At 39.4% G+C, this 14,949-nt stretch overlaps 1 protein-coding gene across 1 annotated transcript in view; it reads left to right on the forward strand.

Annotated features, from left to right (window-relative positions):
- The window catches only part of LOC110980179 (dynein axonemal heavy chain 2-like), a 281,550-nt gene that overhangs the window by 218,381 nt on the left and 48,220 nt on the right, over positions 1–14,949 (forward strand). The window contains 6 exon segments of the mRNA XM_022236585.2: positions 1,990–2,138; positions 8,778–8,995; positions 9,797–10,079; positions 10,219–10,363; positions 11,171–11,370; positions 12,816–12,942. Of these exon segments, the coding sequence (XP_022092277.2) occupies positions 1,990–2,138; positions 8,778–8,995; positions 9,797–10,079; positions 10,219–10,363; positions 11,171–11,370; positions 12,816–12,942 (1,122 nt within the window).

The following is a 14,949-nucleotide window of genomic DNA, read 5'->3' on the forward strand; positions in this document are numbered from 1 at the left end:
AAAATGTAGAAAGGCCAACGGAAAAAAATTTATGTGTGTATACTAGTACATATCAGTTTCAACCCTTTAAACAGAAAAAATGATGCGATAGCCATATTGGCTTCTAATGGGGAAAAATCTAGGTGCCAGCACTTTTATGAACTTAAGTAATCAATTGGCCCCTACCACCATGTACTGTGCATGTATCGCAATCACGATCTGCATGAGGTACAAATCAATGCAACATATGTTGCTGATGCAGCTGCACACAGACACCAGGGCCTTTTCTAAACCACGGCTTGGGTTCCATTTTTTGCTGCTTTTTTGCTGCAGCATAAATGAAGCCTGAAGCAGAGCTCATTCCAGAATTAAAGGGTGTTGCTGTGATTTAGAGTGTGTCAGAAATAGCACGATTCATGCAGCAGGGCTTCCCACGACACCCTGAAACCACGGACTTCATGACATCTGTGGCTGAAACCTCTTGGCAAAAAGCCTTGATTATGTCAGTGGATTGACCTCATGAGTAATTATTACGAAAATGTAGTGGCACATTGTGTGGCGTATGTGTGTCGGGCCCAGTGTTGTAGGTCTCCAGACCAGTCTCGGTCTCAGTCTCGGTCTCAATACCCATTGGTCTGGGTCTTGATCTCGGTCTCGATACCCAGTGGTCTAGGTCTTGATCTTGGCCTTGGATATTGGAGGTCTCAATATTTTCCCTGGTTTCGAGTCAAGACCAGTTAAAAAACTAAGATCGACACCATACTATGCGCCACTGATGTATCATAACACTGCTATCCAGGAACTCATGAAGTACATATACGCCCTAATGAGTAATGACCAAAGTATTCATCACAAAGGTGTCTCTCTGTCCCCAAAATATTTCTTTGAAGATTAATTCTTATGTTGTGCCGCTTCGTCAGCACATTGAAAGAGCACGACAAATGCTTCCTTAATTAAAACTGGACATAGTAACCATGATTGTGCTGTTATATTCATTTTGTTTAGGCTCTGCATTTATTTGAATTATGCAATTTAAACACAAGGTCTTGAGGTCTCAGTCTCGGATGGTCAGGTCTCGGTCTTGGTCTCAGACTCTCAGGTCTCAACTACAACACTGGCCAGGCCGGGTCATAATTCCACAGCATGGATGAACGGTGTAAACACAGGCTATTTATACAAATCACGATGCGATTTGCGCTGTCATTTATACCTTTCCAGATCAAATTTTGAATACAAAATCATTGCTTTTTGTATTTTTACTCAAAACTGTTCAAGCACGTTCATGTAGTTTTTAAGCTATCTCAAGTCGCAAATGGTGACTGTATGGTGAAAACATGATCGCATTGGTAAAAATATGCGACTGATTTAGGCACTATTTAAAGTGCTCATCAGTTTGCAATCTCAAAAAGTGATATGTTTTACCTGTAAATGTAGTTGAAAGTGACATGCAACTCTGATTGTGTTATTGATGTTATTATTGAGCTGCAACTTTTCAAAAAGTAAAATGAATTGAAAAACACAACTTGCAGCATGGTTCAGATAGACTTGTGTTTTTAAAAGTTCAATCTTTCCAATTTGATAAATGTTTATTTATTTAGCAGAGCAGGACAGATTTGTTTAATTATGGGTTAAAGGACTAACTAAAGTCCTTTCGTATTTTTCTATAGGGATTAACACTATGGATACACTCTGTTGAAAATCCTGGGCAGGCCTTCACCACATTTAGAGGACAATTTCTTTTGTTAGACAAATTCAGACTGAGATATGGGGACATTGCTTTGTCCCCACAATGTTTTTAGTTCCCACAAAATTGGTGTAATGATGAGTGTTTTCCCCACAACTGTGGAAGAAGTACATGTATGTGTGCACTGTTGTGGGCAGAACATTAAAGGAGACGGTTGGGCAGCTTGGGCTGCACAGGTACTGAAATAAAGGATTGTGAGGAAATACGTATTTTTGGGCTCATACAACTACGTGGTGAATCTTTTTCACATTTGTTTCATGCTGTAGGTTCGTAAACTGAATGTCCCATGTAGTCCCGATTTTAGCTTTGCAACTTTTCTATCTAAACCAACTGCTGTGCGTGACTGGAACATTCAAGGACTACCAACAGATTCCTTCTCTACTGAGAATGGCGTTATTGTCACCAGAGGAAACAGGTAAGATTAGCTTTTTGTTGTTGTTTCTTATGTCCTTCAAATAGTGATCCAGGGCAGCATAGTTTTTCAAGTGTCTATTCTTGTTAGAGTGAATATCTGTATGGTTTTGTGGTTGAAATGCCATAAGTTTGTCCTTTAATTTCCTACAGCAGTATGAGACACATTGTTTTGGCAAAATTCACGTGCAGTGCATACACGCACACATTTGCGTTTTTTTGGCAAAGAGCAAAATGAAATGCTTGTTTACTGATTGTGCATTCAGATTGTTTGCATATTGATTTGCTGACGTACATGTATTGATTTAGAATACAGACGTAGATATGCAAATAGCCATACAAAAGCCGTACAAAATTTTGAGTTTTCCGTAGTTTTGTGCACAAACATGGATGTGCCCAGCAGGTGTCACTTCGTACATGAGTCAGCACTCTACTTTTGATTTATAGCTTTATGGCTCACACACTCTTCATTACCTCACAAGTGCAATACGATATACAAGCTAGCTGTGGGAATATATGCTAATTCAAGTTATCATATGCTATTGATATGACTTGAACATACACAGTTGGGGATTTTTTACACCACTAACAAGCAAGTTTGGCAAGCGGCTAATTCAGGAACAACTGTTCACTGTCTTTTCAAATGAAGACCTGTTTTACAACCTTGGAAATACATGCTTACATGTAGAATGATAAATAGATAAGTTTGTAAAGTTGTACATGAGTTGTTATCATTTAAGTTACTTACAGAAATTGGTTACTTTAGAGTTAAAACTGAGGTTAAACTTAAATAAATTTGCTAAATGCAAATTTTCAAAAGAAAAACACAAAAACGAATAAAAATCATACATTACAGTTATCGTATAAATGTTAATATCAATAGTAAAAGTGAAAATATTTTGAAAGAATAGGTCTCTCTTAAACTAAGTCATTTCAAATTTTTATGACACACTCAGCTACGTATTATTTTGAAGATATTTGGAGGAACAAGCTCACGTTTATAGAACATGGGCGCACGCAGCTGATAACGTTGAATACACAGTTATACTTTTCCTATGAAGATGATGTCCTATGAGCAGGGGTGTGAGATCTCCACTTTTGATTTCGGCTTTTTTGTTGAATATGCCGAATTTCATTTTCCACTTTTTGACCACTGAGGGGCGAAATTGTCCTTGTTTTTCTTTCCTGTGCAAGCACCAATTTTTCCATTTTTCCTTGTGAAAGTAAATTGTTCTTTTCCTGTGGCTACAATGTATGTATTTATTCACTCAGAATGTATAATAAAAAAGGATTGGTTTCAGTGGCTACAAAGAAACAAAGAAGAAAAGAAAACAAATCAAAAGTGAATTCTCAAATCAAATCAAAGTGATCAGTGTAGTCAAAAGGGAAATGGCTAATAGGCAGTAACAAGAACATAATAAAGTTTCTCCAAAGTCATGACAGCATCCTTCATTAAGTATAGTACTGGTACATGAGAATGAATTGTTATTATTGCTATTATTTATTTGGCATTAAGAGCAATAACATGAACAATACTACTCACTAGTTAAAAACAAGTACAAAACAGTGCCTGCAGTACCATAGATGCCAAGAGAAGAAAAAGTCAACTGAATGACTTTAGCCCACAGGCCTTCTCCTCCAATACCACATGCATCATATAAAAATCATATATATATATAATTATACACATGAAGACAAAAAGAATAATTAAAATACTAAAATTAACAGGGAAATACAAAAATAAGAGAACCCTAGAAAGTATAGTAAAACATAAAAATAACTCTGATAAGAAAAACTTGAAGAGATACCATTGCACTGAAATTAGTAACCAACTGCAAAAACACCAAAGGATGGCATTCGCAGGTAAAATTAATAATGCACACGCACAGTTGTACAAAGAAAATGTCTGATTCGCATGCAAACAGATGGGATTTCGGGGAAATGGTTCAATGGTGAAGGGACTGTTCAACCACTCCAGCACTCAGTGATTCAGGTAGTTTGTGGTCACATATGCACAAAAGACATTCACTGTTGAAAAGTGAAGCCTTTATGTTTGAGCCCTGAGGTGGTTAAACTTTACCATTTCAACATGGCATCTGTTGATGCTTATGCGGAGTTCCTGGGGCCTTGAAAAGCCATAAAAAGTCACAGAAATTTGCTTTTTCTTTTTCAGGCCTGAAAAAGTCATGGAATTTTGTAAAAATGATTACAGTCATGAAAAAGTCATGGAATTTTGTCATGGAAGTCATAAAACACTGTGTGATTTCTATCATCGGAAATATGTGCATAAAATCTGTGATTGTATTTGCAACCTAAAAGGCCGGATAGTCCAAGAAATTCCATTATTTGGTTGTGGATATTCATAATTTGGTCATGGAAAAGTCATAATGTGTCAGGGTACTCCATCACCATTCTCTTCTGCTTAAGTATTATTCTAGTAGCTCTATGTTGAATTTTCTTTACTTTGTCACTATGATTCTTATCATACAGGTACCAAATAGGCTGGCCATATTCAAGAACAGGAAGAACCATAGCCTCATATAAAGCAAGCAGGGTGTAAATGAATCCCAACAAGTTGTTAGCTTTGATTTTAATATATCAAGCCTCCTGTGGTCCTGCCTGGTGTTTATTACTGAAGTGTATTTTAATTCAGGACATGGTATGTAAATATTTCAAATCATACGTATGGATGAACTATTTCGTACGTACAGATTATAAAACCATGCATATCTCTATGTGGCATTGCATGACAGAGTATACCTCAGTTCAATGGGACCCGAGGGTGTACCCCTGTAAGTAGGCCAGAAATATGTGTTTAGCTCATTGCTTAAAGTTATACACTCAAATATTCTATATTACAGAGTCCTGAGAGCCTTGGAATTGGGAGGAATCAAAGAAATGTGACACTGAACCTCTTGCCTGGATGAAGGGCTTCAAATTGTGCGCAATTTGGATGCAAGCGGGTCCAAAAATGGCACTATTTAGCTGTTTCGTGGAGGGATGCATTTTCCAAATGGTTACTTTTATAGGCATGGGAATTTCCTTTATTTTAGGGGTTGTCTGCTTTGGGTGAGAATTTCTCAAAAAGTCATTGGTCAACCCAGTAAAAATTAAAGGAAGATGGAAGAGGACATTTGGAACATCATTTTTCTGTCCATCCAGGACACCTGTGAGAGATGGGAGTATTCTTTAAATAATTTTGAAATATAAGGATTTATCATTTGTGTCTATGGGAATTTATTTATAGGGGTGCCCCACCAAAGGAGCCTCTGTCACAAGGAAAATGGTTCCTTCTCTTGGTCTTCCTTGGGGTCTAATGTACTGAGGTATACTGAGTCATACAATGCAACATTCGGATTACTAATCCGTACATATGGTATAGTAATCCATTCATACAAAATAGTAATTCAGACATACGAAATAGTAAACGTACGTACAATTTAGTAAACTGTACATACGATTTAGTAAACCATACATATGATTTAAAATATTTTCATACCATGTCCTAAATACACTTCTGTAGTTTATAAACACTCCACTAGAACTTAGAATGCATGGCTGTCCCCCCCAGGACAGAGAGATGGTGTAGTGACAACGTATCGAATATTGCCTCAGTATGGATATGCAATATACCTACTCAGCATAAGCACCACAATATTGATATCATTGATACAAGTCTTTTAAGCGATAAACTAAGAGTTGAGACTACAATCAATGCTCCACAGTACAAGCTGAGGTAAGATGAGACTCCGGTTAGATGAGCATATTTTGCCAAAGGGAAAAAATGCATAATATGAGCTTTGGGTGTTACGAGTTTTCAGTTAAGACTAGCATTTATTGTGCTCCAGCTGACTGCACATCTATTGTTATCTGTGTATTTAGTACGAGCTTTGTTGAAGGCAACTTGTCAATCAGCCAGTCCATTTAATTTTTCCATTCAGACACTTCCATGATTTATTCGTGTACAGTAGTACAGCGCTGTGGTTTTCCCTCACTGAGTGGAGCTGTTTGTGTCCGTTGCCACAAGAGAGACGAACAGTGGGCATTTGCAGTTCCCGTACCTAACGAAGAAATTCTTTGTGGCGGCTTTTGATATTTAGGACAGTGGTGAACAAAACAAATCATTCGTTTGATTCCCCCACCCCAAAAAAACTCTCCAAGACCAAAGTCCCAAAGTAACCAAATACCCGGCCCGATAATATGCCCGCCCCCATCAAAAAAAATTTACCTGCTTCCCACCGTAACATGAAAAATATTGCCCCATCTGATTTTGAAATTTCAATAAATTCTCAATTGAAGAAAATCATGAGTGAACCTTGGTTTTTTAGTCCAAAAATAAGAAAATAACATCCACAAGTTTTTGAAGAAAAAACTGCACCCCTTACTAATAAAAATTACAGTCCGATATTCGCCCTCTACTGTACACACCACCAATAGCGGGTGTCCTCCCATTTTGTATGTGCAACAAGCGCAGCTCTGGTGGTGGTTACGCGCATGGATGTAGATCCCATCCGGCGTACAGGGGACATGTGAACATGCACAAGCTAATTTAGTAAGTCCCAATGCCTTTGTATAACGAGAGTCGACTGTTCATATGATTATACAGCACTAAGGTTTCTGCCTTAATGAACAAAACTAAGCATAGCGAACAGCAGTACGAATAAGAGTTTTGCACATATGCATAAAGGAAATACAAAATAATTGAAATGACATGATGACTTCTCATGAACAAACAGAACTCTATCATTGCTGGCAAAGCAAATTCACTATACATTCTCAAGATCAAGGTTTTGAGTAAATAATAGTTCCTCTGTGTGACCGTCATAAAAATAGCTTACACTTACATTTAGGAAGCTAAACAGCAGGTTAAATCAAGCCAATAAAAACAATGTGATCTCGAGTCTTCCAAGCTCAAGATACTTACTTTTACCCTGTAAAGACTGAAGTACAACTGTATACATTGTATAAAACCAAAAATCGATGCTGAAACTGGAAGGTCAGTGAATCCCACATACATTCAAGAAACTGGAAATATGTGAACATAACTAGAAACTTTCTGAAAAATCTTCACTGCAAAATGTCTCGTCTGTGGACCTTCTAGTATACATGTACACTTAAAATACATATAAGAAGCTCTTCTTCAAACAATGATAAAACTGCCAACTCACCCAAAGATCCTCAAAGAAATTTTCTGAGTATAGGCGGAGGACTTGTTGGTCACAAGAGGAAGACACATGTGTGCATGTACCAGGCTAGCATCAGAATGATGATGTGGCAAGCTGAGCCACATGGACAAGAAGACAGTGCCATAGGAAATGGCCTGTGATACTTAATCATGTTGATTGACTGTTCATAAGGTTTACTTGGAAGGGTCTCTCCACCTGTTGCATGTGCATGCATTGAGTAAACCTAATGAATAAGGCATTACTTAATACAAAAAGGTGAAACAGGCAAAGGAATAAAAACACACTAAAATATGAAAAAAATTCTATCATTTTTTTAATGAGGCAATGTGACAGGCGGGCCAAACTTCACATGTCCTCTTTCCGACATTGACACAGTACTGAAGCGCTGTACCCACGCTGCTGGATCTACTTGTACTGTACAACACGTGTACATGGACATGCGTATGGTATACGTGTATGTGGACATTATTTGGTGCAGAGCAAGCCATGTGTGTGAACAGCATCCTCAGACTGTCTGATATGTGCTATGAATGGCTGCTAATGAAATATCAATATGTATGTGCCCATGGGACTCATTACAGCTCTTCCTGCGTGAGTAGGAGTAGTAACTAACAAGCCTCATTATAACTTGTGGTTCATTTCACTGTAAATTTGCGGCTTGAAATAAGCTAAGTAAATTTTTGCTGATACAGGGCTTCATGATAAGTGACTTGTGCAGGGCTCACCAAGTTCTTGTGTCATGCATTATTGCACAGTTTTGCATCATTTTGTACAGGCTTTCAAACAAATTGGGGGATATAAACTCATCAACACAAATGCACACTTGTCCAAAGAGGTTCTGACTTCGATACAGTCTTTGACAAGACCAATCCTTAAGCTACAAATCCACGGAAATGGATGTGAATGAAATACACCATAACGTTTGACGGGCAGTTGACACAATCTGTGTCGGGATCAGAAAATCGAAAAGCTTGGACATACTTGTATGATGTGCATTTTTTTGAAGAATTGAAATTTTGAAAACATGGTAAGATCAGGTGGGAAAAGGGCCAACTTGCTCTACAAATGATATTTACAATTTTGGTTTACCTACATGTGTTACTAGTTCATTTTAATCTTCAGGAATATCAGCCAAATAAGAACATGATGAAGAAAATCTAAAATTAAAAATCAAATATGCATAGCCTAAATTGTGTGACAAAAATAGTGAATAGTTGCACCAGGAGACTGTATAATGCACCACCGAGCATTTGTATTTCAGAATTGTCCTGGGGCCCCCTTCAGGGCCCTTGAATCCACGCCACATATGTCTCACGCTTCACACTCACAATTTCAGCTATTTTTTTCCTTCGCTCACACCCCTGTGTGAAAGAGATCTAGAATGCAGTTTTAAACTCACAAGTGATGCATAAATGCATAGCATTGGAAAATATGTTTTATTTTTATTTTGTTGATAGATGGCCATTGATGATAGACCCCCAAGGTCAAGCTATTAAATGGATCAAGAATATGGAGGGGAAACGTGGCCTAAAAATTATTGATCTTCAGCAGCATGATTACCTACGAACATTAGAGAATGCCATTCAATATGGGCTTCCTGTACTGCTACAAAATGTGCAAGAAGAGCTGGATCCATCACTGTCACCTATACTAAATAAATCAGTCATCAAACGAGGTTAGTACTGTGACTAACAGATTTTGCTTGCCGGGGTCAGCTGGTCGGTTTGAGTCAAATGAAGCAGCGGGTACCGCGAACTATTTTCAAGGTGTATTTTTGCCCTTACCCAACGTATATTAATAAGCACTGTATGCTCAGTGCTTGTCCGAGAGCTTGCGAAAAAAAATTCACAAGCTTACTCGGGTGGGACTCAAACCCACGACCTTCTGCTTATTAGTGCAGATGTCTTAACCACTCGACCACTGAGCTTGCCGGGGTCGGCTGGCCGGTCCGAGTCAAATGAAGCAGTGGGTACCGCGAACTATTTTCAAGATGTATTTTTGCATTGGGGAGATGTTAAAATAGTTCGCGGTAGTCGACCTCGGCAAGCTACCGCTGACACCACTACCACAAAGAAGACCTTTGGGCTAATACTGACCACAGTCGTATTGTTCAACGTTATGTTTGGTTTGTTTTATTATATTACAAGAATCAGGATAATTCACACATTGAGAAATGTCATTAGTTAAAAAAGGTCCAGTGCTTCACATTCACAATTTGGTCACCTGCTATCTTGTATGAAGAAGTGCATTACAGAGCCATTTAGAAGGCAACTGTGTATAGTTCATTCATTTCCAACCAAAAAGAGTGACTATATATAATTCTGATGCACTGGTTGAATAACATATGTCATGGGAAAAATAATTCACTAATTAGTTAACAGAATTTATTCAGTTGTTTAAATGTATTTGTGAAATTTGTTTAGTGATATTTGTTGTAGATTAATATTTATACCTGTTTTAAATGTCAAATTAATAGGTGGAAGACTCATGATCCGTCTTGGTGATAAGGAACTGGACTATAGCCCTGATTTCAAGTTCTACATCACAACCAAGCTGAGTAATCCCCACTATACACCAGAGATTTCCACCAAGACAACCATCACAAATTTTGCAGTGAAAGAGCAAGGCCTTGAGGCCCAGTTGCTTGGCATTGTAGTTCGCAAGGAAAGACCAGAACTGGAAGAGCAAAAAGATGCACTAGTTATGAACATTGCTGCTGGAAAGAAAAAACTTGTGGAACTGGAGGATGAAATACTTCGGTATGTAAACTTTGCGCGGAAATGGATCTTTGACATTCTTTAACATTTTCCAGCATACTTGTAAACCTTTTGCATCTTTTTAAAAATATCCCCATGTTGAGTTGAATTTGTGTTACCTCCTGGATGTTGGCTGCTGTAGGTTGCTGAATGAGGCTCAGGGATCTCTTCTTGATGATGAACAGTTAGTTAATACCCTCCAAACATCCAAGAAAACTTCAGAAGAAGTTGGTGAACAGCTCCAAGTTTCTGAACAGACTGAGGCCAAGATTGATGCAGCCCGAGAGGTTAGCTATTTAACAAGTGATTACAGCTGAGATGTGGGACATGGGCATCGCAACCAAAATAAAGGATGCCATATTTTCCACCAGGATATTTGGAAAACTATTGCAAAAGCAGTGAGCATGTTTTCTTCTAAGTCACAAACTTGTCTCACTTCAGAAATGCCTGAACATTTTCATACTTTGGACTTTGGCACAATAGTCTGAAGATCAAAATGTACATTAATTATAAAGAGGAAATACTTGAAGTAGTTTGTAGAATGTTTCACAGATCTCAAAAAGGTTTTAAGAAACCTGTTGTGGATGACTTTAGTACTGTCTAACTAGAAAACATTGCTTACATTTAATATGTCTGAGAATGAGCCATTTCGGTATTTCAGAAAGCCATGGTCTTTTGGGGACCAAAGCACCCATGTGAGTCAGTGTACCAGTATGGTTACACTGATAGGACAGATTGTCACACGCATGTGTAGCTGTTCCCAATTAGCCTAGTACTGGGTATACACTGTTGGAAACCTAACTGGCTCATTACCTGCAGTAGAAAGTCTAAAGCTTGAATTTGTAAAACATATACAATGCTCAATTTCTCAAGTTTCTGTTGATTACTTTTGGTCCTGTGAATAAGTGTTGAGGATATCTGCTGCTCCATTCATCCCAAATGGTGTGTGGACAGTGATTTGATTTTTCTTTATTTCTTTTAGAAGCAAACTTCATCTCAGACAATGGACAAAATCTCTATATCTTTAACAAGCACACATTTGTGGTTAGGTACTCTCAAGTACGTACCTTATTTGTATCTTTTCTTTCCACCAGGGTTATCGTCCATGTGCCCAACGTGCATCCATTCTCTTCTTTGTCCTCAATGACATGGGCCGTATTGACCCCATGTATCAATTTTCTCTTGATTCTTACATTGACTTGTTCAATATATCTATTGATAAAAGTCAGCGAAGCCCACAGCTTGAATCTCGAATTCTGAATCTGAACGAGTATCATACATATGCTGTGTATAGGTGAGTGAGCTAACTTGATCGATCTTTCACAGTTTCAGTGATTAAGGTTTATAATTAACCACTACGTGCTGGGGGCATTTATAAATGTTGATGATGCTGGGACGGGATAATTTTCCTTTTTTTCTGTTTTCCAAGTTCTTTAAAAATTCATATCTTCATTTACTGGACACTTACACCCACATGAAGAACTGTCTTGTTTCTACTCTAATCTGACAGACAGCATCTGTTAACGCTGGAGTATTTCAGCCAGGCCTGCCGCCTTGTAAAAAGAGCCCAGATTGTGCGGTGTTATGTAATTTTCTTTTGTTCACGAATCTGGCACAGTGCGTTGCTGACCTCTGTTCAATAGGGGCCAGATTAGTGTGCAGTGGTACAGTGTGGCTCATCGCTGCAGTGATGGAGCGCTTTTGTCCCTGGTGGTAATCGTGCTAAATCCCCGAAACCGTGGTATACTGTCTCAAAACAAGGCTGGATTATCTCCACTATTGAGAGTGAAAAAATGTTGGTAATTCCCAGCAGCCTGGTCTTTTTTGTTCCAAGTACGGTCTTTTGTTACAAGGCCCAGTTCCCTTTGTCTGATTTCAGAGACCCAGCCACGTATATAAAGCATACGTGTCCGGCACCGGAAACCCTGGTGGCAAGTGGTTAATGACATAGGAATGGAATTGAAAACCTCACTTGTTAGTAATTTTCTAAATGCTGTTAGTGAATGTAATATTTTTGATCAATTGATGATATATTTGATATCCTTGGCTGATTACGTAACTAGTGTATGTAGGATCCTTTACTGTTTTGTCAAGTACATTTCCTTCTACCAAGGGTGGTTATTGGTGCTATGAGTCAACTACAGCTCAGTCCTAAATCAAGTGGGCTTTTTTAAATTTAAATGTTTCAAGTTAAGTCACTGTTAGCATATCAGGTCAAGTTGAGTTGATTTCCGTTTGACCCCTTACTTGAGTCAGACCTTCTATTCAGGTCATTAGAAGCTTTACAGTCAAAATGACACCTGTATATAATTATTTACATAAACTAGTTAGAAAGAATCATCTGTGCAGCATCTTCACAGCAGTAGCAACCACAAGTTTACAATTCCAGTGATGAATTTTCCTGCACTTCACTTTCTTTTTGGCAAATTTTCTGTTTAAATAACTGTGGTACTTGGGGGATGAGGCCAAATAAGGTAAGAAGAGGAAGGAGCTGTTTTGGCCCTTTCTTCTTGGATGTTTTATAGCCTGTAAAAGCAGAGAAGGGCAAGATGTAAATGTCTCTTTGTGAAACTAATTGTGAATGTTAAACGCCAGTGATGGCGCTAATTGCACCGGTGGGTGAATACAGTCAAATGAACTTGTCCCTTCTTAATAGTAGATTACAAAAAAATGGTGTGGGCATACTTGTGCACTGCTACAAAGCTATTTGTATTAACATGATTCATTTCCTTCTTACAGATTCACATGCCGGGGCCTTTTTGAGAAACACAAACTTCTCTTCTCCTTCCAAATGTGTGCTAAAATCTTGGAGGCTGCTGGTAAGATCAATATGGATGAATACAACTTCTTCCTGAGAGGTGGTGTGGTGAGTACAGTCATAACAATTGGTTTGCAATTTATGTAAGGTACATGTATGTGTTTGTTTCATTGACAAACACTGGGTGAGCTGACAATATTGACACATGCGTGTTGTTAAATCACCATTTTGTGAACGTTATACTTCCAAGATAATAGATAAATGACTCACTTAAGCAAAACTTACATGACTCTGCATGTTGTGCGGATTACCATTACCTTATAGTTTAACCCCTTCATGCTGGGAAGCGGCAAGAGCCACGCCTGGAGAAAAGTCTGATAACTGGGAAGTGGCTGTAGCCGCGTACCACACCTGTAACTTTTATTCAGTGTACACCTGTAATTACTGGGACCTTTGCATTGAATGGAAATCTGGGGCAATCAATAGAGTTCCTTGATCCCCAGATACTTGGTAAATGATTTTTTTTTCATCAAAACACCCCTTTGTCTTTGATTGAATACCCTGGGTAATCTCTCAGGAGCGGAGCTCGAGGCTGTGCATAGGGCTTATGCAACACGTTTTGTGTGGGCCCAAAGCATGATGAATGCAGGCTGTTGACATGGTGTGAGCACCATTGTTTACGGCCCTGCTGGGCTGGGAACATGTAGGCAGTACAGCAGCACCACGCACTCGGGGTATAGACGGGCCATTGTTCAGTTTAATTGGTTATTTGTGTTGTCGAAAAGCAGCATTTTCTGTGGCACTGTGTATATATTTGCCCTGCCGCTTCCCGGCCCTTCAGTTACATTACATGATGCCTTCCAGCGATGAGGAAACTTTGACTGCTACTAGTGGTTCAGATTTCATGTCGGAATCTGAGCATAGTTCAGAAAATGTAACTAGTGACAGCGATTCTAACGGGCTACTACCGTTAGCGAGGCCTGCCAAGAAGGTCAAAACTTTGTCCATTCAATGGACAACTGATGACAACTTCCCCCGCCAACACGGCTTTCAAGGCACAGCGGGTGTTCAAGTACAATAACTGGACAAGAACAGCACTCCTCTTGAAATCTTCGAGCAGTGTTTCACCCTAGAGCTGACATTGCACATTGCCAACGAGACCAACCGCTATGCCGCTGAACACCCGAAAAGTCAACCAGAAGCAAGTCCAAGTCACATACGAAGCTGGTTCGACACAACACCAGATGAGATGTCAGTGTTCCTGTCCATGCTGATAGTCATGGGACTGATTCCAAAACCCAACTTGAAGTCCTACTGGACGAGAGACTCAATACTTCAGACTTCGTTTTTCCTGATACCATACCCCGTGACAGATTTATGGACTTGCAGGCCTATCTGCATTTCTTCGATAACAGCCGTGTAGATGCAATTGATCGACTCTACAAGCTCCGCCCGGTGATAGATGAACTTACCGAGAAGTTCAACTCCATCTACATTCCGTCCAGCAAGATTACTACCGACGAGTCCCTTTGGAAAATCAAAGGGAGACTGAAGTTCAAGCAGTACAACCCCAGAAGTGTGTGAGGTTTGGCATCAAGGTGTATCGAGTCTGCCAGAGCACGGGTGTTGCCGCTTGATACACCTGGAACTTCAAGATTTACAGCGGTCAAGACCAGACTGTTGGACTGGCAAGTACGAAAATCGTACTTGACTTGAACGCCGATCTTCTTGGCAAAGGGTACACCATTTTCCTGGACAACTGGTTCAACAGCCCAGAACTGTACCTAAAACTACAGAAAACCAACGTTGTCTGGACAGTGAGAAGCAATCGTCAAGACATGCCGAAGGACTTGTGCTCCTTGAAACTTGAGAGAAGTGATGTTGTTCACCGCTCCAGCGACAAAGGCTTGCTCACCTTGGTCTGGCGAGACAAAAAAGATGTCCGTATGCTGTCCACGATGCACACAGCCGAGATGGCCGACACCGGCAAGCGGAATCGTGATGGCATCGCTTTGGAGAAACCCAAGTGTGTACTGGACTACAACGAGGGGATGAAGGGTGGGGACATTGCAGACCAGCTGGCATCGTCACACCGTTCAGTCAGAAAATCAAGCA

Source organism: Acanthaster planci, linkage group LG12, assembly GCF_054643075.1.
Source record: "Acanthaster planci isolate LZ-2023a linkage group LG12, COTS_SCS, whole genome shotgun sequence".
Lineage (NCBI taxonomy): Eukaryota > Metazoa > Echinodermata > Asteroidea > Valvatida > Acanthasteridae > Acanthaster > Acanthaster planci.